The 25799-nt window shown below is 41.3% G+C and overlaps 2 protein-coding genes across 5 annotated transcripts in view; one reads left to right on the plus strand and one right to left on the minus strand.

The window, feature by feature from the left end:
• Nucleotides 1-8797, plus strand: part of TOP2B (DNA topoisomerase II beta) — a 66787-nt gene extending 57990 nt beyond the window's left edge. For both annotated transcript variants that reach the window (XM_054483090.2, XM_054483089.2), the window contains exons 32-36: nucleotides 621-700; nucleotides 1908-2018; nucleotides 5558-5683; nucleotides 7255-7349; nucleotides 8304-8797. In XM_054483090.2, coding sequence (XP_054339065.1) covers nucleotides 621-700; nucleotides 1908-2018; nucleotides 5558-5683; nucleotides 7255-7349; nucleotides 8304-8474 — 583 coding nt within the window. In that variant the 3' untranslated portion in view covers nucleotides 8475-8797. The remainder of the gene's footprint in view (nucleotides 1-620; nucleotides 701-1907; nucleotides 2019-5557; nucleotides 5684-7254; nucleotides 7350-8303) is intronic.
• RARB (retinoic acid receptor beta) overlaps nucleotides 8509-25799 on the minus strand; it is a 781226-nt gene continuing 763935 nt past the window's right edge. For all 3 annotated transcript variants that reach the window (XM_063662108.1, XM_054483091.2, XM_054483092.2), the window contains 3 exons: nucleotides 13146-13350; nucleotides 12172-12330; nucleotides 8509-10416 (listed from right to left, as the gene is read on the minus strand). In XM_063662108.1, coding sequence (XP_063518178.1) covers nucleotides 10220-10416; nucleotides 12172-12330; nucleotides 13146-13350 — 561 coding nt within the window. In that variant the 3' untranslated portion in view covers nucleotides 8509-10219. The remainder of the gene's footprint in view (nucleotides 10417-12171; nucleotides 12331-13145; nucleotides 13351-25799) is intronic.

Consider the following 25799-nt stretch of genomic DNA (forward strand, 5'->3'; position numbering starts at 1 on the left):
AAGTCCATAGAATTGGGAGGTTTGTTTCTTCCCTAAATTTGGCCTTGATAGATTTTTCTTGCTTTTGGTGAGCGTGAATACATCTGGGATTTGAGGTTTGTGAACTGTTTTAGATGTTTTTTAAAAGTATTTTCTCACCTATTACAATTGGCCTTCACTAGATCCTGAAATTGCCCGCCTGTAGTCTTGAATTAGAAATAGGATTGTTGCCTGGTGTGATGAGGATTCTGTCTTTCTCCTTGGGTTTTTGTCCATAGTTTGCTGATCTTAAATTCTGGAATGGTTATTTCTATCAACTATAGAATTTGGTTTAATAGTATTTTGAATAACTTTAAACCATTGCTTAGTTTCCATTCTTTTTTATATTAAATAATTGATTTGTATGGTGTCTGTGTGCATATGTGGTGTGTGCACATGGATCATGGGTATGTGTGCACACTTTTACCCATAAGAGAGAAAGAGTTTTATTACCCTGTCTTTAACAGAGAAAGAGAAAGAAATGAAAACTAAAATTTTGTTCTGTGATTATAATCCTGCAGTAAATATTATATATAATTTATCAGGATTGAAACCAGATATTTAAATTGTATCCTCTGTGGTGTTTATTTTCTTTCTAATAGAAAATCTTTGCATGACAAAAAAAGTCAGGATTTTGGAAATCTCTTCTCATTTCCTTCATATTCTCAGAAGTCAGAAGATGGTATGTTCATTTAGTCTTTTCATTGGTTATTGTATTATTGCTTTTAGTGGTGGAGAGAAAACAGTAAATAAATTGTTAGGTCATGATTTAACTTCAGAATTTTTTATGAGTAGGAAACTTCCTTTTTAAAACTTCCTTTTTATATTTTGCTCAAGATAATAAGGCTTCTTCTTTACTTTTTCTGAGGTGATTCCTAACTAATTGGTCAAAATAGGCATTATGGAAGCATTTAGGTGGACAGGCAAATGCTTATCTGTGTTTATGGGTGTGAGTGTGTGTGTAGTGTTTTAATGAGAGAAAAGAAATAATGAAATTTTGAAAGCTTGAAATTTGATTTTCATGGCAATTTGAATGTATATACGACAGTTTTCTAAATCTGTAAGGGCACCAGTATGATTGATTGCAGATTGATTTTACTAAACCCTAGTTACCTGAGAGATTAAAACCATCATAAGAACAAATTTAATCGGTGTATATACTTTTTGTTTCCTATTTTTTTTGTGTATGGAATTTTTAAGGTCACTTAATTGATTTGCTATCATTTTTTAATACACACATCTATACATTTAGACGTATTTGGTATATGTTCTATATGTATAGGTACTCATTTTTGACAGTGTGTCAAAAGAGTTGTGTAAACATATTTATTTACATCCAAGTAGCTATTTTAAAAGTTTGTACTATGGTGTTAGGGAAGAACGCATTAAACTAATTTGAGTGCAGAAGTAAACTGAAGGTAAGCCTGTCTGCCTTTTAAATTAGTCTTCAATAATTTATTTAAAAATAGGAATACTTACTATTCTTTTAGATTTAAACATTATTACTGATATTCCTGAAATGGTTAATAGTATTATTTGTGTAGGTACTAAAATAATCCAGTGGGACATTTTCACATCTCATTTTAAAATAAATTGTCAGCATGTATTTTTGAATTGGTCAGTTATGTTTTAAATATTTAGCATTTGGGACTTTCAATTTTTACTACTTTATGCACTTCTGTGTTATTTCACCACATAGTTAACATTTTTTGGTGTATAACTGTTATATTTTATTTTCAGCTGTTTGTATATTGTGGATTAGTTGGTCACAAAATAGTAACATAAGATCAGTTGTCTAGCTAAAGAGAAGTCATCAGTTAAAAGAGTCAAAGTTTACTGAGAGATCTTTATAACATCTCTTTACTAAAAGAATGCTTTGCAATTTTTAGATTCAGCTAAATTTGACAGTAATGAAGAAGATTCTGCTTCTGTTTTTTCACCATCATTTGGTCTGAAACAGACAGATAAAGTTCCAAGTAAAACAGTAGCTGCTAAAAAGGGTATGTACTTATATTTGATTGAGTTAAGCTTTGCATAGAGATAGTTAATGTAAAAGGAAATGTAATTTAATTTGAAACTATTCACATTTTTTAATCATAAAACAATTAAGAAGTATAAGTGCTTATAAGGAGAACCTCTCTTGTTTTCTAACCATCTGAGGGAGTTAATAAAATTTCTGTAAGACTTCGTTTTAAAGGTGTTGTAATTATAAAATAATCCCGTGCATTAGTATCTAAAGATAGCTTTCTAGAAAAGCTCCCTTATGGTTAGGTTGTAATGGAGATTAAAATTTTGTCTTGCTAGTAGCCTGCTTCTGTTATCTTTGTTGATCATGACTCAACTCCTTATGTGGAGGGATTGGTCAGCTCAGTTGAGGTCCTCTTTTTCTATGTGAGTCATGCAGCTTCTCTCTTTTTCACAGCCTTAGATTGGCCACAAAACACTTTGAGTTGATTAATGAATCTCTTACTAGTACCGAGATATATGTACCTTGGTCTTTTTGAAAGAGGTCAGTATTTGTGCTTTGTGTTTGGAGGATGACACTTAAAAAAAACCCCACAAATCTAATTGAGATGTGTGCTATTTAAGACAGCAAGTAAATAATATGGATTGTTCCCTCAAGGATTCTAAAAATTCACAACAGACAACATCATTACAGACACATGTATTGAATATAGCAGAACAACAATTTTGAAAAGTCCTGCTTACTCTGAATGCACTAAAACCATATTGAGAAATTGGTTATCTATGAGAGTCTCTGTAGCCAACACACTGGGTGACCTACCCATGTCCCTTACCACTTAGTGCACATTGGGCAACGTCTGCATTTCTTTGCCTGAGGACTTCCTCTTTGCCACTGTGCTGGAATATTAACACTCCCCTGCTCCTAGCTGCCTTTAACTAGTGGATTGAGGAAAGTTGGTCTATAAATATCTCAGTGTCCTTGCCTCTCATGTGAGCCAACTGTGGGATGTGTGTTTCACACTGGCTCTCAAAAATTTCTTATGGAATTAAGCTCCTAGAGTGATGATTGGCTTGGTAACTTACCTATTACTGTCTGCCTTCTCTTTGTTGTCTCATTTTTGTCTCCCTTTCCTTTATCTCTCAAATAAATACTTACACTTGAATTCTTACTCTAGGATTAGGCAGATTGGCCCAAATTTGGGGAACCCACATTGAGATAGACCCTATAATTTCTCTTTTTAAAAAAAACAATCAGGCTGGGTGCAGTGGCTCACACCTGTAATCCCAGAACTTTGGGAGGTCGAGGCAGGCAGATGACTGGAGGTCAGGAGTTTGAGACCAGCCTGGCCAACATGGCAAACTCCCATCTCTACTAAAAATACAAAAATTAGCCTGGTGTGGTGGCGTGTGCATGCCTGTAGTCCCAGCTACTCAGGAAGCTGAGGCATAAGAATCGCTTGAACTCGGGAGGCAGAGGTTGCAGTGAGCTGAGATGGCACCACTGCACTCCAGCCTGGACGGTAGAGTGAGACTCCATCTCAAATAACAACAACAGAACAATCAAAAAGCACCTTTTAAAAATAATCTTCATATGAGCATCTTATAAACACCCTGAAAACTTGGGAGCCGTATTACTTCCTGAAACATACCCCATTTCCTTCATCAAACTGTTCACCCATATTTAACCTAATGAGTTTAGCATGACTAAAAAGCTAGAATATCATGGTACCTATTCTACTTGCTTCCTTCTTCAGTAGCTGAACTGGCCTTGTCTAAGTTGAGTAGGTAGACTGCCTGTGTGGTGTGATTTCAGGGACCCCAGCAAGTCCTCAGCCTTCCTCTAGCCTCCCTTGCAAAATATAATTCCAATAAAATATCATTTCAAGAAGAGGATGCATCATATCCCTCTGTGGGATTGTCTATGTTAAGTCCAAATTGCATATGTTATACAAGTTAAATTCTGTAGTTCCAATAGTTTACAGCAGAAAGGCAGCTATAGTACTCAGATATCTGACCTGTTTGCCTGGTAGAATTGAAAGTGCCATGTAACTCCAAGCCAAGGAAAAAAAGTGGTTCCTAGAACACCTGGCTAAGTTTATACTCCCTGCTAGGAGCTGCCCTGTGGTTCTTGTAGATATAGTCATGAAGACTCAGGTGGGAAAAGCCACGCAATCTGAGTGCCACTTTCCTAGGGCTCCTCCTGCTCTTGGCTAGTGAGGGGCCTTATTTGTAGTGTCTCAAATTGCGACTGGAATACATTTTCCATAGAATCAGCGTAGGTTTTTTTTTTTTTTAAACAAAGTCTACAGTTAATATATTTTCTTCCAAATTAGGTTTTCTTAATTACAAAAAGTGATTTATCAGTTTTTTTCTTTTCTTTTTTTTTTTTTTGAGACAGAGTCTTGCTCTGTCACCAAGGCTAGAGTGGAGTGGCATGATCTTGGCTCACGGCAACCTCCCTTGCCTGGGTTCAAGCGATTCCTCTGCCTCATTCTCCCAAGTAGCTGCGACTACAGGCACACGCCACCTCACTGGGCTAATTTTTTGTATTTTTAGTAGAGATGGGGTTTCACCATGTTGGGCAGGCTGGTTTCGAACTCCTGACCTCCGGTGATCCGCCTGCCTTGGCCTCCCAAAGTTCTGGGATTACAGGTGTAAGCCACTGCGACTGGCCTGATTTATCAGTTTTCACATAGAACTGCAGATAAAGCTGTAAAACAAGGTCTATTTTTCAGAATTCCAGAAAGCAAAGGCTTTGTATCTATTGTCTACTTATCTAGGATTTTATATTTCTTTCCACATAAAAATGCCAAGTCTGGATTTCAGCTTTTGAATGGAAGTGAGTTGGTTTCTATTCATTGTATTTGAGGATCCCATACATTTTTTTTTTCTCTAAAACGTTCTAAAAGTTAGGACTTAATCTGTGGTTATACTTGGGTTATAATTAATTTATCAAATATGCTACTCTTTTGTCATGACTATATTTAAAAGTTACTGCTTAATTTATTTTAATGGCTCTTCCTTAAAATGTCTTAATTGTATTACCTAAGGGCAAATTATACATAATTAAATAAAAAGCATTTTGTCATCTATGAGAAATTGTTTGCCTTTACATTGCCGCCAAGCAAAGAGAAACCATTTCATTATTTAAGGCGACACAATTTTTTTTTTTTTTTTTTTTTTTTTGGAGATAGAGTTTTGCTCTTGTTGCCCAACTGGAGTGCAATGGCGCAGTCTCAGCTCACTGCGACCTCCCGGGTTCAAGCGATTCTCCTGCCTCAGCCTCCCAAGTAGCTGGAATTACAGGCACCTGCCACCACACCTGGCTAATTTTTTTATTTTTAGTAGAGATGGGGTTTCACCATATTGGCCAGGCTGGTCTTGAACTGCTGACCTCAGGTGATCCACCCTGCCTTGGCCTCCCAGAGTGCTGGCATTACAGGTGTGAGCCACCATGCCCAGCCAGGCAACTCAGTTTCTAATCAGCTATAAGAAATTCCATTTATATAGGACTCTCTTCAGTTTGGTTTGTTGGTAAGTATATTGACCTGTGAAATGGAAATTTGCTTACTAGGAAAACCGTCTTCAGATACAGCCCCTAAGCCCAAGAGAGCCCCAAAACAGAAGAAGGTAGTAGAGGCTGTAAACTCTGACTCGGATTCAGAATTTGGCATTCCAAAGAAGACTACAACACCAAAAGGTGAGGATTATCTTCTTATAACCCTTTAAACATATACTGTGTGGAAAAGATTGAATTTTTTCTACCTAATTGAATTTAGAGAGGCTAGGTATCTATTTTGTTTTAAATTGCTTTACTCCTCAGTAAGCAGTGTGTCTAGGAATCAGTGCTGAGTATAGTCCAAAGGAGGTATAGCAATTTAGTTCATCACTTTGTTTTACAAATTAAAAAATTGAGGCTCAAAGAGGTTAAATAAGAATCCCTAAGAATGGTCCAAATTCTCCCCTGCAGCCAACTCACTGAAAGTTGTTATTAAAAAGTCAGATCAGCACTCCACACTAACTAAACTGTGATACTTACAGTAATGGGCTAGATCCAGGACTCTTAGGCTAGAACTTTTTTTCTCACCTAAGAAATAACTGTATTCAGGGCCACACAAGGAACAGCACCAGTTCTCCGTGGCATCCCCTCTTTGTCTCCAGAATCTGGAAAGCCCTTGAAGATGTTTTGTAAAATATGTTCGTAAGACATGATATGCTGTGAGAGTAGCTGCTCTACCTTTTATTCAACTGAAGGATATCTTCCTCAGTGTGTTTCTTATATTTCTTAAAGGAGTGGTTGGGATAAGGAGCTGTAGACCTACAGGGAAATGGGGATAAGAGGGTGGAAAAGAATCACAGTGACTGGGAAGGTAGTACTCAAGATATGCAGAATTGAAAGCCTTTATAAATTCCAAAATGCTATTTCCCTGATTCATTTGATCAAATATGACATCCTAAGATTATTTAAGGCTGTCTTCGTACTTGTCCAGTCTAGCTGTCAAGGGAGGTTTTAAAGATATAAAATTGCTATTTAGTTGTTTTATTTCATTGGCATCATTGTGGGATGGAAAACATCTGGCCCCTACTTAAATATTACCTTTTCTCCTTCCACCTCCAATGATGAGAATAAGAGGTTAGGTAGGTGAAAAAAAATGCTGCATGTGCTGAGTCTAGGTCTGAGAAGGAATATGTATTTGACATTTTATAGTTAATATTTGTGGTTCTCATATGGTGCCACTCAACGTGGGATATGCAGTTGGTTGTTACTAGTCTTTGATAAGTAAAACTGAGTAAACATTTAGACCTTTATAATAATTTTGTGTTACTAAAACAGCATGTGATTACATTTTTTAGTAATTTGTGTTCTATGGTATTTTTAAAAGTATTGGCCTATGACAAATTAGAAATTAAAAAAAAATTTTAAATCCCATGTAATTTAAGAAGTACTCTTCCAAGATATTTCCTTTTCAGGCTCAAGGACCACATAACAAATACAAATAAAATGTTTTATGTATGAAGGGATTCATCATTAAAATTTGTCTTTGGGACTTTCCCACTAGTTTAAATGTATTTGTCAAAAAGTCTTTGGTCATGTCAACCCCGGAATTGAAATGCTACTGCCAAATTGTTTTTAATCACTCATAGTAAGAGATCAGGACTGCAGTGCTCCACTGATTGGGCATGCCAAAGAAATAAACTACAATGTTGTGACATTTATCTTTTTATATTGCACTTAACCACGGAAGAAAAAACCTTTTGTATCATTTTAAGGTAAAGGCCGAGGGGCAAAGAAAAGGAAAGCATCTGGCTCTGAAAATGAAGGCGATTATAACCCTGGCAGGAAAACATCCAAAACAACAAGCAAGGTAACCGGGAACATCATTGCACATTCGTGCATGGCTTTTTAAAAAAAGATCTGTAACTGACTTAGTTTGCTTATTACTACAGTCCTGGAACAGCTTTCCACCTAGCATCTCGTATCAATATGGGGCTTGTATTTGGTTGAGGAATTATTCAAGTATAAATTTATATAATCAGGACTATTTCCTAAATAACTGCTATAAATTAACCTACTTAGAATCTTCCATTTCATCCATTGAGCTATAGTAGTGTTATGCTACCTAAATATTAGACTCTTTCAGACTAAAATATTATTTTTCAGACTAAAGACTGTTTCCTTTTAACTTGGATTTATTTGACCAGGGCTAATTTGATTTTTTTTTAATTGAATTCATTTGACTGTGGCTGATTTTTCCAATTAGTCTGACCCTTTTCCAGAAGTACACTATTTCTTTTAGGTAAATGACATCAGCTCCCCCCATCCCTTTTTATGTTGATTTCTACATTGACCTCTTCCATTCAGTCATCTTCTATGTCTCAGGTCCACCTCGGTGATACTTTGCATTTTTTAAAACACTTACAGTGCACACATACTACACACGGTGCAGGAGTCTTGTTTCCTCCCATGAATTCTTGATACGTACTTAACAATAGGACAGCTTGAATTTTTACTAATCTGGGCATTGTGCATACTTTTTGGGTAATATATAATTTCAGAAATAAAGGTGTTACATTTTTCAGGCTAGAACTTGGTAAATATGAAACCACCAAGGTGGCGAATTACTGTATGTAATCTTTTTCCTCTAAAAAATAAGGTAACTGGTCTTACACTTAGGTTAGCATTATGAGTCTAATTTTAAAAGCACCATTATTTGTAATACTTCCTAAACATAAGCGAAGTTTAAGGAGTGATAGTTCTTAATACTAGTCTTTATTTCCTTTCATAAAACTTTTAAATCTATTGAAAAAAAAAAATCTAGAAACCGAAGAAGACATCTTTTGATCAGGATTCAGATGTGGACATCTTCCCCTCAGAGTTCCCTACTGAGCCACCTTCTCTGCCACGAACCGGTCGGGCTAGGAAAGAAGTAAAATATTTTGCCGAGTCTGATGAAGAAGAAGAAGACGTTGATTTTGCAATGTTTAATTAAGTGCCCAAAGAGCACAAACATTTTTCAACAAATATCTTGTGTTGTCCTTTAGTCTTCTCTGTCTCAGACTTTTGTACATCTGGCTTATTTTAATGTGATGATGTAATTGACGGTTTTTTATTATTGTGGTAGGCCTTTTAACATTTTGTTCTTACACATACAGTTTTATGCTCTTTTTTACTCATTGAAATGTCACGTACTGTCTGATTGGCTTGTAGAATTGTTATAGACTGCCGTGCATTAGCACAGATTTTAATTGTCATGGTTACAAACTACAGACCTGCTTTTTGAAATGAAATTTAAACATTAAAAATGGAACTGTGTTCTCTGTCTCTTTACTGAAGATAAAGGTGTAGTAAAAGCTCCCACACACCTTTAAAATAAATATATTTTATTCTTTGCCAGGAGACTCCATGGAAAAAGGTAAACAGTATATGAACATAGAAAGCATTGTTAAACAAACAATCTCAATGTACAAACAGAGCCAGTGAAAGTACATCACAGACTTGCTAATATATCATCAAAAAAAAAAAAAAAAAAAAAATGCCACTAGTGCTTAAATGAGAACTAAGAAACTGACACTTGTATCTGTTAACCACTCTACCACAGCTTTCACTCTGCTTCATAGTGATTGAACAAGGTCAAAGGAGGCAGATTCTATGCCTGTGTCTGTCTTTGGGAGTTAATATTAATTAGCCCCTTGGCATCAAGAAGGAAGGCTGGAAAAAAAAAATCCCAATATCATCAATCAATCAGGCATGAATCAATCAGGAAGGACACTAGAGTTACATGGTCCAGGTGGTAGACCAGCCTGCTAATTATCCCATGAAATTTCCCTAATGGCTTGTGAACAGGTAAACAAAAACTTACTTAACACTGAAAAGTGTTTCTGCCTTGGAGGCTATCATTACTGTAAAAATGTTTTTTTTTTTAATTTTTATTTTTTAAACTGTGTAGTTATGTCATTAAACAAGTAATAAACCACTTTTAATTTAAAGTGACATTAACAATTGAACAAATGACATTTGATTAACTGAACTGGCAGTTACACTGATACAGAATTCTCTTCTGCTAGTGCAGGGAATTTGTATACTTTTACTGGGCAACATGAAATAAAAGATGCAGTTTGAGAGCATCAGAAAGAGCAAAGACAAGCTTCCATACTAACTAAAGTAGAATATCTTCAGCCTTATCTTGTCATACTGTACAATAGTTGTTGTTTTTCCTTACCTTGATGTCTTGACTATTCCATGAAAGCAAGACAGTTTTATCTTTTTGAACCTAGGTAGACATGTACAGTAGTCTATTTCATAACCTTGGTGTCATGGTTATTTTGAATATACAAGACAAAAGGAAAGCACCAAACATACAGTATAGAAAGAACAGAGCCATACTTCTGTATGTACAAAGTCTTCAGAAACTTAACCAGGGGTAAATCATTTTGACTGGGTCTTTGCCATGCAATCTTGAGTGTTCAAAGAGGAAAATAGAAGCTTTTAACTAGTTTCTGGTTGCATGAAATGGCTGATTTTTTTTAGAATTGGAAAAGTTTTTGTATTTCTAGGTAAGTTACACAGTGAGGAGTATATATATATATATAGATACATATGAAAACTTCTTGGTCCTTCTTGAGTTTTAATATATTTTCAGTCCAAAAACTAAGCAGCAGTAAAAATGTTTTTTCTTGCATTTTAAATCCTGGAACTGAAGGTACTGGGGAATGTTTGAAGTAGCTAGAAAATGTCTTATTGCACGAGTGGTGACTGACTGACCCCACTGTTTTCCACTGAGCTGGGTGAGATGCTAGGACTGTGCTCTGCTGTGTTCCCACTTGAACTTGGGGTCAAGGGTTCATGTCCTTCAGAATTCTCCAGCATTTCTTGAATGAGAGGTGGCATTGATCCAGGAATTTCCATTTTCAAGGTAATTACACGCTCTGCACCTTTTCAAAAGAGATAATGGAAATCTGGTTAAGATAAGGAGTTAAGCTATGACAGATAACCAGGGACCAATTTTCATATATTTTAACGGAGGTGTTTCCTAAGATTCTTGCTTAGGAATTATGAAATGTAGCTATCAGGTGGCTTTTTGTTGAAAAGGATCCATCGATCACTATCACACTCATAAATACAAAGATAAATGTATTTGGAATGGGAATTGCATCCACCAAAAATCATGTTAGTTTATTGCAAAGTTAGATTGGGTTCTCAACCAGCTCAGACTCACAGTATGTTGATTGATAGAGAGGGTCTTTTTATGCTCTGCTAGAACTTCATTTGTCTTTTATGCAAGCAATAACTGATACGATTGCTCCTTTTGATAACAGAAAATTATGCAAACAATGCCTCCCAGAGGCTATCCTTATTTTACACCATTAAAACATTTTTACTTCTTTGTGGAAAAGCAGCAGAGATATGGTGACGTTTAAACATGATGTCTTAGTCAGTTTCAGGACATAACAATTTACAAAGAGAAGTTCCTGATGAAAGAAGTGTATCTTGAAAAAGACAGATTGATGCCAGTTACCCACAAACAGAGGAGTTCACAATGTGCAGTGACTATTAACAACTTGATTTAGCAGCACTCTGTCCAGTACAATACCCACTAGGTAGCTAAATTTAAATTTGTTAAATAAAATGAGAAAAACAGTGCCTCAGTTGCATAAGCCACACTTCAAGTGCTCGAGAACCTCTTGTGTCTAGTGGCTACTGAACTGGACAGTATACATTATTTCTGTAATTGCAGTAAATTCTATTAGATATCACTAGTGTAGTCATCTATACAGAATGATAGTATTAAGTTAAACAGCCTCATTTTTAAAAATCAAAGATAACGTATTCACAACCACACTGGTATCTGCTGTTTACTTCTACTCTTAATTCCATGCAAGGAAGAATTCAGAATGCTCATCGAGGAGACCTCTTAGAAGGAGCTCAAGAGTTAGTTAAGACTGCTTGTCAAACAAGTTCCCTGTGCTTTTAAGCACTTTCTGAAATACAAAGTTTATTCCTTGGCTAGCAAACATCTTCAGAGACAGAGTAAGTAGTCTGATGGGGAAAGGAGAATGACAATAGCCCATTTGGTACCAGGGATAGCTGCTGAGTTGTCTCTACATAGAAAAACCTTACTGTTAAACACTCAACTGTGATAGGGATCTAGGCACCTCTATTAATTGCTTGAGTTGCTACATAAACAGAAAATCACTAGGCAAAGAATATACCTCTTAGGAAGGCAAGAATTCCTTTGCTTAGAAGTGTGCAGAAGAAAATCTGCCTATATACAAAAGAGCAATGGCTAAAGTGATTGATTGAGAAACTTAACAAAGGTTTGGATATTCAAGAAAAACTGGAGTCAAGGTTACATAAACCAGACGTGTAGAAAGCTGGAATTAAATGTATGAACCTAGAAAATTAGCCTGTTATAGTACATTCTCTTGAAAACAATGTTTTTCTAATCAGTCATGAATTTTAAAGCTCTCAATCATTAAGATAATTGAATAGGGTAAGATTTGAGGTGTTTTTTTTTTTTTTTTTTTTTGGAGTGGGGAGGGATACTATTTCCTTTTGATTTCAATGAGAAATGAGTTCCAAGACTTTAAAAGCAGCCATTAAACATCCTGAACTGAATAAAGCGACACAACCTGGTAAGGCCCTCAAGTCCACTGTGTGACTACAGTACTGAGAGCACAAAGACATACCTTTAGCACTGATGCTACGGAGATCTGTGATTTTCATTAAGATCTTTGGAAACATGTGAGGCTTGCTGGGTCGTCTTTTTCTGATATAAATTTTTAGTGCTTCCAGCAATGGTTCTTGTAGCTTATCTACTTTTGTCGGTTCCTCAAGGTCCTGGCGGTCTAGATACCAGGAATAAAGTATTAAAATCAGGATTTATGCCCTTTTCCCCTCTTCCTTGTTTCCTTATTCCTACTGTTATGAGTTCATTAATTTGGTAATTCAATTACATACACAAATTTGCAGACTTACGCAGTTGCTTTAAGCAGTGATACTTGGGGGAAAAAAAAAAAATCGCCCCCCTTGGTAGTATAAACATTTTGATGGCTGGTTGCTTTTTGTCCCAGGGAAAGAATTACCTCCTGTGACCAGAAGGTGTCACTACCGAACTGAATTAAAACAAATCTTGAGCAGGATGGTTATTTTAGCACAAAGTAAATCTGCTCCTTAATTAAAACCATTACTTTTTAACCACTTACGATTCAGCCTCCTATAGGCCAGTAGGGGTCACTACAAAGAAGAAAGCTAAATTTTATCCCAGTCCTGCAAGGGTTGGTGGGAGGGTCCAGCCAAATACTTGTATATGCCTACCCACTAGATAACAAACAGCACATACAAGTCCCTTGTCATCATTCAAATGTCCCCATACAATTCATTTTACAATAGTGTGATCCTGCCTTTAAGAAAAAAACAAAATCTGTGGCAATTGGAGTAACAGCTTTTTGGGATTTCTTTCTGAGCAGAAGGATCCCAAATACCATTAGTTAATTTGTAACAACATGGAAAAATACAATGAAACCAGGCATGTATGCCTGGCTTTATTCACATCTTTTCCCATGTAAAACAACTCCAAAAGGGAAATGAGGAATTTTTCACAAATTACAAGTATAAACTGTTCTTCGTGGAATTTCATGAGGCTTTTCTGCATAGTTGGTACCTCCACAGATTAAGCAGATGGCACTGAGAAGGCCTGTTTCTGTGTCATCCATTTCCAAAGGCAGGAGCTGGTTGGCAAAGGTGAACACAAGGTCAGTCAGAGGACCAAATCCAGCATTGTGCATCTGAGTTCGATTTAGGGTAAGGCCGTCTGAGAAAGTCATGGTGTCTTGTTCTGGGGTATACCTGGTGCAAATTCTAAGAATCTGGAAGGAAAAAAAATTGATGGATGTTCTAAGCCATCCTGTCCTGAAATCATCAATCAGATGTAAGCAGGAAATAACATGAAGATTTCCAAGGAGCTCTTACATCACATGGGGCAGTCTGTCCCCCTTTCACATGTTGAATGTCTTCTTTAGCTCTTTCATTAAGAGACTACAGAAGTCAAAACCCAGGGGCTAAAGTTTTTCAGGAAACACTAAACAGGACACAATAAATTTTGAGAAATATCTTTTTAAAAGTAATTCATTATTTGACTGAAATAAACATTTACTGAGTACCTAATTATGTCCCAGGCACTGTGCCAGGCGCTGGAGATTAAAAAAAAAAAGATGAATAAGATTCTATTTTTTAAGAGCTTACAGTCTACAATAAATGACAATTTATTAAATGCATAGTATAGATCAAGTTTTGTACATACTCTACATTCAATCTTTCAAACAGCTTGGTAAAGTGAATGTTATTCTTATTTTACAAATGAAGGACTTAAGGCTCAGAAAGGTTAGGTGATGTGCCCAATGTTACATAGTTAACATGTAACTGAATCTGACTCAAACCCAAGTTAGGCTCTCTCTCCCATGATGCCTCTGATCACGTGGTTACAGAGACAGCTGCAATACAAGGGATATGAGTGAAACCAACAAGGTACTAGGGAGTTCAGAAAAAGGAAAGCTCAGAAATAGCCAAGAGGAAATCAAGGGCAGATCCATAAAGAGGTGGCATTTCAACCGAATCCTAAAGTGTAGGCAGGATTTCTACAGGCAAAAAGCCTGAGTCACTCTGCCAGAGTCTCCCAATCCCACCCAGTGTATGCTTGACACATAACCCTGTTGGCCCCCTGGGGCGCCAGTTACTAAGGAGACTCCTGCTCACTGCCCTGTGCCTCTAGGCCTCACTCAGAGCAAAACAAACTAAAAATGCCTTGCTTCTGTAGATACTCAATCCTGGTTCATGTTTCCACTGCCCTATTAAGCCTAAATGCTGGTAAAGAGCTCTGTGCATTCCAGAGCACTTCCCCACCCAGAACCACATTTCTGCACCAACAATAAAGGGTCTCTGCTGACTAGGTTTCAATACTTGACTTTTCCCTCTGAAAAAGTTTCAGAGCTGCTTGACGCACAGAGAGAAGTAAATCCCACCTGGACAAAAGTGAGTAACTCAGTAGGTTGAAGAAGTTGAGAGTTTTTGCCAGATAATGGCACTTAATTTGACTGGGTATAGTCGTGTGAATTGTCCACCTCAGTGTCAACCTACAGGAGGACAGATGTGATCAGAAAGGCCTGCATTACTCCTGTTACATGGCCATGTGCAGAGAGGAGTGGCCTCTGAGGAAGACACAGGACCTCTACCTAGGAGGGGTAGTAAAGCCCTCTCCATCCTGCCCATATCCCCATCAGGTCTCCTAAAACAAAAACTTCTGTCAAATCTCTCATCTTGTCAGGGAAACACTGGGGGTTTGGGACCAGGACACTTCCCATGGGGAAGACAGTCCTATCTGACTGGTGGTGGATCCACAAAAGCCTCAAACCCACTGGCCCACATGAACCATGATGGGACAGTTGCACTGCAATGGTCACATGCTTTTGGGTTCTCTAAATCTCCAAGAAGGCAGTGACCTAGGAGCCAGCCTTCTCCCTACACAAAGGACTCCAGCATGGATATGGAGGAAGGCACCAGGACATCCTACAGAGTGAGGGTGCAGCAGCGCCTCTGCTGGTATATATTTTTAAAAGTCTGACTTCAGTGTCTTATTGGTTAAAACTCCGAGAGGAAAACTGAATGAGTAAGCACTTTTCATCCCTAACATACAGTAATAGCTAATGTTTTATTGATCACCTACCAGGTACCATACTAAACACCAGTATATTATTTCTCCTATCAACACATGAGTTGTTATTATTAGCTGGGGAAACAAATCTGAATAGCTCATGCTAGGTCACATAAGCTAGTAGAATGATTTGATTTCGGCTTTTTCTAGAACCTGTGCTTTTAACCATTGCTCCATAGCCGCCTCATTCTCTCTCCATGCCAATACTCAACCTAGACACCTCTCTAAGTTTAGATAACCTTTAGCCCAGTACTGATTTCGATATCAGCCTTACTGGGCACTTTTGTGCAGCACATAACTGCATAACTATTCACGGTGGCCTACATGGTGTAGAGGGGTGCAGAGCTTGTGGACTGGAAACAGAAACTTCATTTTATATTGGGAGGGGTGGTAGAGATATGTAAATCAGGACATGTCCTCAAACTTCTTAATGTTCCTACTATATGATCAAGTGGCATGGTGAATTAGCAATTGATCGTTAATGTGAGTAGTTCTCAAAACACTAGCATGATCTCTCTTCATTGGATGGGTGGTTATTTTCACCTCCCAGATACTTGCCCAGGGGCCTTTCTGAGCTAGCCCAGCCATTTCCACTGGGTTCCCAACTGGTTGACCTGTTTCACTTCATCTTGGTAACTGATGGGGTATGAAGCCATTCCCAATGTCAGAGAAGTAAGAAAACCCAGAAGTCATTGGGCATAAAGCCTCACATTTCCCCTGAAAGCCCTGGGAAGTAAAGTGTGGTGCCCAAGATCACACAAGCAATGGTGCTAGAGCCTACAATACAGGTCTTCCAGTCCCCAGCCTGATGTTCCTTCAACTACCTGGAGAAACATTAGAAAATACTGCCTATGCAGGGAGTTAGTTATCAAGTGACAATCAAAGTTAGCACTTTGGGAGGCCAAGGCGGATGGATCATCTGCAGTCAGGAACTCGAGACCAGCCTGGCCCACATGGTGAAATCTGTCTCTACAAAAAAGTACAAAAATTAGCCAGGCCTGGTGAAGCGCACCTGTAGTCCCAGCTACTGGGGAGGCTGAGGTTGGAGAATTGCTTGAACTGGGAGGGGGAGGTTGCAGTGAGCTGGGATCATGCCACTGCACTTCAGCCTGGGTGACAGAGTGAGACCCTGTCTCAACAACAACAACCACGACAACAAAGTTAGTATGCTCAATATTTATGGGCCCCAAATCCTGGGATACGTTTCTAGTTTGGAATCAAATGGGTACTAAATCAGTCTTTGCAGCTTTAACATGCCGCCAAGAAATGAATGCATGAGATCTGTCCCCTGCAAAAATGAAAGAATCCAGAGATTTGTTGGAAAGGAACAGAAGACCAGGATTTAGGACTTTGCAAATTGCCAATAACTCACTTAGAAATCCATATCCAAACTGCAGCCCTCAAATGTTTCTAAGTATTCTATTTGAAAAGGTTTTCTTCCTCAAAAGTTAGAATGTATTTGGATTCTGATGAGTCATTTAAACTATGTTCTGTTGCCTCTCTTCCTAGAAAGTTCAAAGCCGAAACCAAGTACAATTGGTACATCCAGAGAGGAATGCACATGGCCTGAGAAGGAAGACTGCTCAATGTCTTCTTTTATCTGAGGAGCCTCCATTCCCTGCCCCGGCCCCAGCCTGAAACAGGATGGCCCCCATGTGAAACAGGCATCCTCCTCACTGCTTCCGGCTGGTTCTGTCTCTGGAGAGAACCCAAGTCGTTTCATTTTGTCACACTAAAATCAAACGCCAGTGGCAACCACCAAGTACTTCTCCAGGATTAAAACACTCTTTGTTTGAAAGGAAGGCATCTTATCTGGAAAGACCAGCATGCAGGCCCCACGAGATGTGTAAAAATAGCCTAGGCCAGGCTGTCTCACCAAAGCAGGGCCCTGTTGGACAACACAAAGCTCCGGTTGATGGTCAGAGCTGATCCTCCTCAGGGCAAAAAGAGCCTTCTCCTCTTGCCATCAGCAAAGACAACTGTGCATCTCTCTATTGCTTTTGATGGGAGTGTGTGTTCGGTGTGTGTCCTGGGGGAGGCCTGCTTGGTAATGGAACCCTGGAAGAATCTGGTGATGTGGGACCCCAGAGGCAGAGCCAGGGACTTGTCCACCAAGCTGCCATCACCTCTCTTACGGTGAGGGCCTCCGAAGTGATCCCTTATTTCTATTCCTGCTCGAGTACTACACGGTCAATCCACAGCAGCCAGAGCATGTTGTCCAGAATATTCATCAGAGGAGAAAACTCCTCAAATGGCTTCTAGTCACCTTCAGAATAAAATCCAAACTTCTTTCTGTGGCCTCAGTGGCCGCTCCCTACCTTGCCAACTTCAACTACTCCTCCTTTCCTTTGCTCATGAGTTTCTGGCCCTCTCAGTCTTCTTTGTGAAGCTTCGATGACTCACTGCCGAGGCATAGTGTTTGCACTTGCTTTGCCCTCTGGCTTCAGTGCTTTTCCCCGGTCTTCACATGGCTCTTTTCTCAGAGTTCAGCTGAAATGCCACCTCCTCTAAAGCCTCAGTGAAAATGCTTTCTAAAACCCATTATTTTCTATCCCACCACCCTTTTGGTTTTTGGAATAAGAAATAACATTGTTTTAAAATTGAGGTATAAAGTGTGGTAGTTTAAAAATATGTGTGGAAATTCTTTGATCCTACTCCCTTGAAGGGGTGGAGCTTAATTCCCCTCCCCTTGAGTGTGGCCAGGACTTAGTGATTTGCTTTTAACAAATAGAATATGGTGAAAGTGATGGTGTGTGACTTCTGAAACTAGGTCACAAAAAGCGTTGTCACTTCCTTCTTGCTTGCTCTCTCTTGAATCTCTTGCTCTGGGGAAGCTAGCTGACATTTCAAGAGGACAGTTAACCAGCCCCATGGACAGGTCCACAGAGGAAGAAACTGAGTCCTCCCATCAATAACCAGCACTAAATTCCTAGACAAATGTGATGAGCGATTGTGCAGGCAGAGAGCTTCCAGCCTCTGGAATTCTTCAGATGACTGCAGCTCTGGCCGGGGTCTTGATTGCTATTTCATGACAGATACCGAGCCAGAACCACCCAATGAAGTCAGTACCAGATTCCTGACCCACCGTGACTATGGGAGATAATAATGCTTACGTTTTAAGCTGCTAAGTTTTGTGGTATTTTGTTACACTGCAATAGATAATGAATATAGCACACATGCCTGGAGCTGTACACAAATCTCAAGAGTACAGCTTAAGGCATTTTCCCTAACCATATACCGGTGCAACTACTACCCTAGATCAAGATATGAATATTCCCAGCACCTACCGGCTCCTTTGACTCCTCCTAATCAAACCTCTTCCTCAAAAGTAACCATTATTTTGACCTATATTCCTACAAGTTAGTTTTGCAAGTTCTTGAACTTCAGATCAATGGAATCATACAGAATATTCTCTTTTGTGTCTGCTTTTATTCACTCAATATTCTCTGTGTGATTCACCCACATGAGTGTACACAGCAATAGTTCATTCTTTTTCACTGCTGTGTAGTATTCCACAATGCAAACCACCACCCTGTTTTCTTTTCTTCATAGCAGTTGTCACGATCTGCATTTCCTGGCCTATCTCCCTTCTAGAATATGAGCTCTGAGAATGAGACTGCTCTTTACCTGTCTTGCTCTCTGCTGTGTCTTTAATGTCTAGAACAGTGTCCTCCATACAGCAGGTGGATAATGAATATTTATTGAATGAATAAACTGAATTCCTTCATCAGACTCTCTTCTATCTTGTAAACCTCAGAGGGAGGCATCAAGGGATTGCCCAGTTTTCAGGCAAAGGAGAAAAAGCTCAGGTTGCTCACCCGTCTTGGTCACTCTACACTGATTGTGTTTGGCAACATGTGGGCAGATCCTGATCTGATTTGACAATTTATCCCCATATGCCTGTGGGAATGTTTAAGTAGTGATACTAGTAACAACGTTTAAGTAGTGATACTAATAACAAAGACACATGCAGCGCATATAGTGCCTGTTGTGATGAGCTCATGGGAACAAAATGTTTTCCCCAATGGGACCTGTAGCCAGCCTGCCTTAACCCAGGAGAAAATACAGATGTCAGAAGCAGCAGGAGTCCCTTGTTGCTGTTACTGTCTCTGTTTTGTAGACAAGCACTCTAGCAGCCATTGTTTTGCAATGTTAAGAGAAATAGGTGGAATTATTTTAATAATCTATTTTAACTTAAGATATCGAAATTATTTTTGTTTCAACATGTAATCAATACAAAAAAATCATTCAGGAGATATTATACATGTTTAAATACTAAGTCTTTAAAAGACAGTGTTTATTTTGCAATACACACTTCACACCAGGCACATTTCAAGGTGCTCATGAGCCACAGCTGCCTTGCAGCTGCTGAACGAGACAGCACAGCCCCAGGTGCTATTGCCTAGCAGCTCAGACACAACACTTCACAAAGGCAGCCTAGGCTTACTCAAGACTGATGATTACAGCTTATTTAAAGGAACACTTACTATGTGCCAGGAACTAATTAACTCAATTCTTTATTCCAGCAACCTAAATGGGGAGGAGCTACTATTCTACTTATTCAATTGGTGAGGAAACTGAGGCTTAGAGAGGTCAGTTAGCTTCCCTAAGTTCACTCAGCTCCTAAATGGCAGAGCTGGGATTTGAACCCAGGGAGTTGGACTGCAAAGCCCACCCTCTTAACCACTACACTGGCTACCTCATAGCAATTCCTGGTGCCTCATGGGGTAATCGTGCCACATCTACAGGTGGGTAAGCTGAGGCTAGGAGAGACCCAGGGCCTCCTCATGATGGCACAGACGCCCAGGCGCAATGCTGAAGACTGAGCTCAGGCTGTCGGACTCCAAGCCCAGAGCTCGCTCCCCACCAGCCTGAGCTCTTGTCTCTACTGAGTCCCCAGGAAGGGGAGAGGGAGGGACAGGTTCACATGGGAACGGGCCTCCATGGCTATACAGCTGCACGGTCTCCAGGACCTCAAGGAGCCACAAATCACATTTTGAAGTCACACAGGCCGTCACTTTTGCGTCACCAGGAGGAAGGTGCTGCTGTGACTGGCATGGGAATATTTTCCTTGGGGGCAGTAAGGGCAGTGGGTGGCAGGACTCAGGAAGCCGTGTGTCTTGCAGGGAAAGACTTTAAATCTTGAAGCCTTAACAGGCGTGATATTCCAAAAGCAGCATATATGCTGGAATTTGAATTTTGACTTTTAATTCATTTGCTCATTCATTCATTCACAAATATTCACTAAATCCCCCTTTCGAGCCTGGAACTCTGCCACAGCGACCAACCCTAAGATGGTTCCTGTTCTCACTGAGACAACAGACTAGGGGAGAAGCTGCTGGGAAATGCACCTGTAATTATGCTATGGCTTAAGAGCTTGGGACAGACCTGCAGTGTGAGGGAGGAATCAGGTGGCTGGTCGGAGAAGGCTTTTCTGAAGAGATGGCATTTCAGCTGAGATGAGGAATAGGCCAGGAAGAACGTGAGGAGAAGAGGGTGGGTAACCTAGACAGAGGGAACAGGATGTAAAAAGGCTCTGGGTCAGGAAAGAGCTTGACTGAGGCTCGAGGCAGTGCCAGGAGGTGATATAGCGGAGAGAGGCGCCCTTGTGAGTTGGGCCAGATGGGCAGCTAGAATTTCCAGTCAAGCTCTTCAACGCCGCCTGGCCTGCCCCGTTTTACAACAATATTTACCTCCTTCACCCATCCCGCCCACCCAGTCCTGGCTCCACACTGACCCTGCTCCCCCTTCAGCTTGCCCAACCTGTTGAATGTGGGCTCTGAGGGCAGCTTGCCTGGGTTCAACATCTGGCTCCACTGTTTACTAGCTGTGCGACCTGGGGAAAGTCACTTCCCCTCTCTGAGCTTTCTCCCGTGTTGACAAATACAATCAGTCCCGCTTCTGAAGCTCCAGCTTTGAGAAACATAGGCAATGGCTCTTTCACAAGGGCAACCCCGGCAGAGGCAAGATGGCATGAGCCCCGGTCCAGGAAGGAAGGACCCTTTCGCTGCTTCTGCTGAGTGGCCTGGTTGCACCACCCGCGCATCACTGTGGCATACCAGCTTTCCCCATCATTTGCCCACGGGGCTGATATGAAAACCCTGTCTTCAGAATCACAAGCGAATCATTATGCCTTGCTGTGTTCCCACATGGTTTAATTTCATTGTAAAAAATACAGCTACTTAATGAATTCTCCACCACAGTCTTTAAACAAACGCTGGCAAAGCAAGTCATTTTCTCATCCAAAAATTGTTCAAGGTTTTCTACTTTGCAAAAGCAATTTTGCTCTCCTTTATCCAGAGGCTGGAAACTCTCCCGGGGGAGCTTTACGGGTCTTTGGTTTCCCCTTGGGCCTCAGCTGCCTCACCTGCAAAATGTGGACAATAACAAGACCCCTGAGGGCACAGTGCGACTTAACAGTAATACTCAGCCTGTAGGGCTGTAGGGTGCCACACACTGAGGCCTGTAGGGTGCCACACACTGTTCCAAGCTCTACGTGCCACCTCATTTCATGCTTTCTAGAGCCTGAAAGGAAGCTTCTATTGCCATCTTCGTTGTAAATACAAGGAAACTGAGGCTCGGAGAGGGAAGTAACTTTCCCAAGGTCACACAGCTAGTAAGCAGCAGAGCCAGATTTTGAACCCAGGCAAGCTAGTTTCAGAACCCACATTCAACAGCTGGGGCAAGCTGAAGGAAAGCAGGATCAACGTGGAGCCAGGATTGGGTGCAGTGGGTTGGGGGCGGGGTGGTGAGTGGAGGAGATAAATACTGTGGCAAAAGTAGGGGCAGGCCAGGTGGGGTTGGAGAGCTTGACTGTAGAGTCCAACAGGGCAGGGACTCTCCACTCTGCCATCACACATCCACGAAGTAAGTGCTCAGTAAATACGTGTGAGAATCATGACTTCAACCAATATTGACGCAGTGCTACATGACAAGACAGAGCAAACGTTTAAACCAAAAGTCAGACCGTGGTTCACCTCTGCTCAAAACCCAGTGACTCTATAGGATACCAAGAAGGAGAATCTGTGCACGATCACAGGCCCCACTCCAGGATCTAAGGTCTCGCCTCCACTGGCTCACTCCCTTCCAGGCACACTCACTTCCTCCAAGCTGCAGGGGCTTCCTCTGCCCCAGGGCCTTTGAACTCCACTCTCTCTAGGCTCCCCACGACTTACACACCCCTCCCATCAGGGTCTTTTCTTGGGCCTGGCTCTTTCTGGGAAACACTGGGAAATTCTGTTTCTTCATTCAGGTTTCTTCAAATGCCACCTGTGTCTGAGCTACAGAAACAAGCCCCAGCCCTCCTTTGTTGTGCTCCATCCCTGATTCTGCTTCTGTTCTCCTTTGTTGCATGTAAGACGCTGTCTAATCCGTGTATCTGGTTGCTTACTGTCTGTGTCCCCCGAGGAGAAGGTCGGCTCCATGAGGGCTGGGGTTTTAGCTTGGTTCCCTCTGCGGCCTCCTCAGAGCGTAGAATAGTGCCCGGCACACAGTAGGTTACCAACAGATATTTGCGGAAGGAAGAAGAGAAGGAAGGGAGGGAGGGAAGGGGGGTGGAGGGAGAGAAGAGGCAGAGAAACCAAAGTCTGACCACCTCAAGGTTTGTTTTTATGATTTTTATTTTAAGTTGAGAAAGACTTGATCCTAATTACATGCAGACGAGAAGAGGCAGGTGAGAGGGAGTGGAAGAAAAGGCATAAAGGAGACAAAGGAGATTGCACAAGAAGGAAACATGAGGGCAGAGCCAGGTGAAGGGGTCACTCCTGCTCCGGGGCTCCCTCGCTTGCCTGAACACAGCCCTAGGATGCTACCAACTCTTGAGTGAAGAAAGAAACATAAAAAACCCATCTGCAGTGGTTATGAAGAGCCTGCCTATCTTAATAGAGACATTTTTGGCTACTTGGCTCCTGTGGGAAAACATGAAACTCAAAGTGTGGCGTCAGAATCTTCTGGGCCCAACCTCGTGAAGGAAGCCTGGCTGTGGGCTGCCCACCAAATGGTCCCCACCGAGCAGAGGCTAGGATGGGAAATTCCCCTGGAAGGTGAGCAAGGGCAGGACAGGTGAGGCCTTCCATCCCCGTCTGCCTGTATTATGAGGGCTCTCATCTCATGATTCTCAATCAACCCTTCCTGGGGAGCCTCGGCTGCATGTCCCGCAGCTGACCGCATCTTCCTGTGAAAGTGCCAGCCCTGGCAGGCATGCAGTCAGAAGCATTACCTTGTCTTGTTGAGAGACCACACGCAACACAACGAGACACGTGGCTCTGAACAGGCGGTACTCAATCAGGGCTGGTGACCCTTGAGACAGCCTGGGTTTCCTTTCTAGGGTCTGAGAATAACCTCAGCTTGGGTCTGTCTGTCCATCCGCCTGGTTACTCTGTCCCACTCTACCCATATATCAATTACTTAGATAAGAAGATTCTTCTAAACAGTCTGCCAGTTAATATTCTCATTCAAAATATGCTCTTTGAACTTGTGTACTTTCAGGATCTTGTGTTTAATTGCCTTTGCTACAAATTCTTGGAAACCAGCTCTTGCCTAGGGCCAAATGGGCATTCCTTCGAGCTTTGTCTGGTATGATTAGAGGTCTTTGCCCTTTAACTATCAGGACATTTTCCTCCCCGGCCTATTGCACCCCAACCCAGACTCCTCACCCCCATGGTCCAGGAAGGAGTGGTTGAAAGTTTCCTGATTCCCACCACAGGGCTGAAATTGCCCACGTTAACCCAGCTTTGGCCTTGTCGTCAACATCATTGGCTAAGTACCTACTACATGCTAGGTATTACAGCTGTTAATGTATTTAATCCCATTTAAGTAATTACCTTATTTAATGCCTTGTTGATTTGCATTTCTATTTTATACATAGGTAAACAGAGGCTTAGAGAAGTTAAATAACTTCACCAAGGTCACAAAAATTGGTTTCTGTTCTACCTGACTCTACCAAGGGGCTAATGGCTAATTCTTGGATCCATGGGGCTGGAAGAGTGCTGCAGGATTCAGTGTAAGCTGAGACGTGGGAAGAGAGCTGCTGGAGGCAGGAAGGGGATTTCTAAATTGAGGAAGGGGATTTAAATCTTGTGGAGACTGCACCCTGATCACTAAGTGTGTGGCTGTGCAGAAATAAGACACTTTCCCAGAGGATCTCAAAGCATACCTCTCACTCCATATGCTGGGGCTGAGTATCACAGTCACCATCTGGCAACTAGACAAAAGAAGGATTAAGAAACAAGCAGAAGGTCAAGGTCAGAGCCTGAGGCCTGGGAAGGCTCCAGGCCCTGCTGGGTGGCTGCGTGATGCAGGGCTGTCAGAATGACACAGCATTGCTTGCTGTGGATTTGATTTGCTGTGAGTCACCTCACAGACCACTCAGACACTGTGGCGGTAACTCCAGTCTCTGCTAATATCTTGGAAGTGTTATGAGGTTTAGGGGAAATTCTACTGAGTGTTACATTTTAAGTTCTTGTCAGGAAAGCATTAAAAGGCCCAGTAATTTTCATTCATTATTCTAATAGCTCATTGTTAACATCATTATTGATTTGCCCAAATTGTCTCTGTTACTCTGTGGTGGTCTAGCTGGTTCTCTCACTGTGGCCCACAACTCTCTCTCATCTCTGCTATCCCTAAGGGCTCCTGTTTATGCTTCGTATCCTCTTTTACATCCACTTAGGCCTGGAGGTAGCCTAGTACCACTCTGGCTGTATACCCCACTCCACCCCTGATCTTGCACCACCCCCATCCGTGACCTTGGGAAGATCCCTGCCCTCCTGTCTTAGTCAGTTCAGGCTACTATAACAGAGACCTGGCCCCTTAAACAACAACATTTGCTTCTCTTAGGTCTAGAGGCTGGAAGTCTGAGGTCAGGGAGCTGGCATGGCTGGGTTCTTGGTGAGGGCTGTCCTCTTAGGTCGCAGCTGCCTTCCTGCTATATCCTCACAAGGCAGAGAAAGGGAGCTCTGGTGGCTTCATCTCCTTATAAGGGCACTGATTCCATCTTGGGGCTCCACCCTGTGACCTCACCTAAACCTAATCGCCCCCCTGCAAAGGCCCCACCTCCTAATACCATCGCACTGAGAATTAAGGCTTCAACATATACATTTTGGGAGGATGCAAATATTCAGTCATAGCACGTCTGTGGGCCTCAGTTTCCTCACCTGTATAAAGGGGATCCCTGATGCCCCTTGGCTCCCTGCCCTGCTTACGCTACTGCTTCTAGAGCCTTAAAGAGGGTAAGGGGTTCAGCACACTTTGTCTTCCACAGGCTGGATGTCCACCCTCTCTTTCCCTGGTGGGGGCTTCAGGCTGGGACTGTTTCCTTGGATGGGAGCAGCTCCCATTAGACGTATGTATGCAGAGAGGCCCATGGAGAAAGTGGGATGGGGGACTGGCCTCCAGGGATGCATCAGAACATAGGGAAAGTAAAATCAGCTTTTGAAGTGCTGTAAAAACATTGCTTTTTAATTAGGTCTTTCATAGCTTTGGGTATAAATCATTCTGCAAAGCAAATACAGTTACTATAATTAAGCCCACAAACGCACTCCCACTTAGGAGGAGAGAGGTCCCTGTATGCGGTGGTCGTACAGGAAACTTGAATGTTTATGTGTCCTGTTT

This window comes from Pongo pygmaeus, chromosome 2 (assembly GCF_028885625.2).
Source record: "Pongo pygmaeus isolate AG05252 chromosome 2, NHGRI_mPonPyg2-v2.0_pri, whole genome shotgun sequence".
NCBI lineage: Eukaryota > Metazoa > Chordata > Mammalia > Primates > Hominidae > Pongo > Pongo pygmaeus.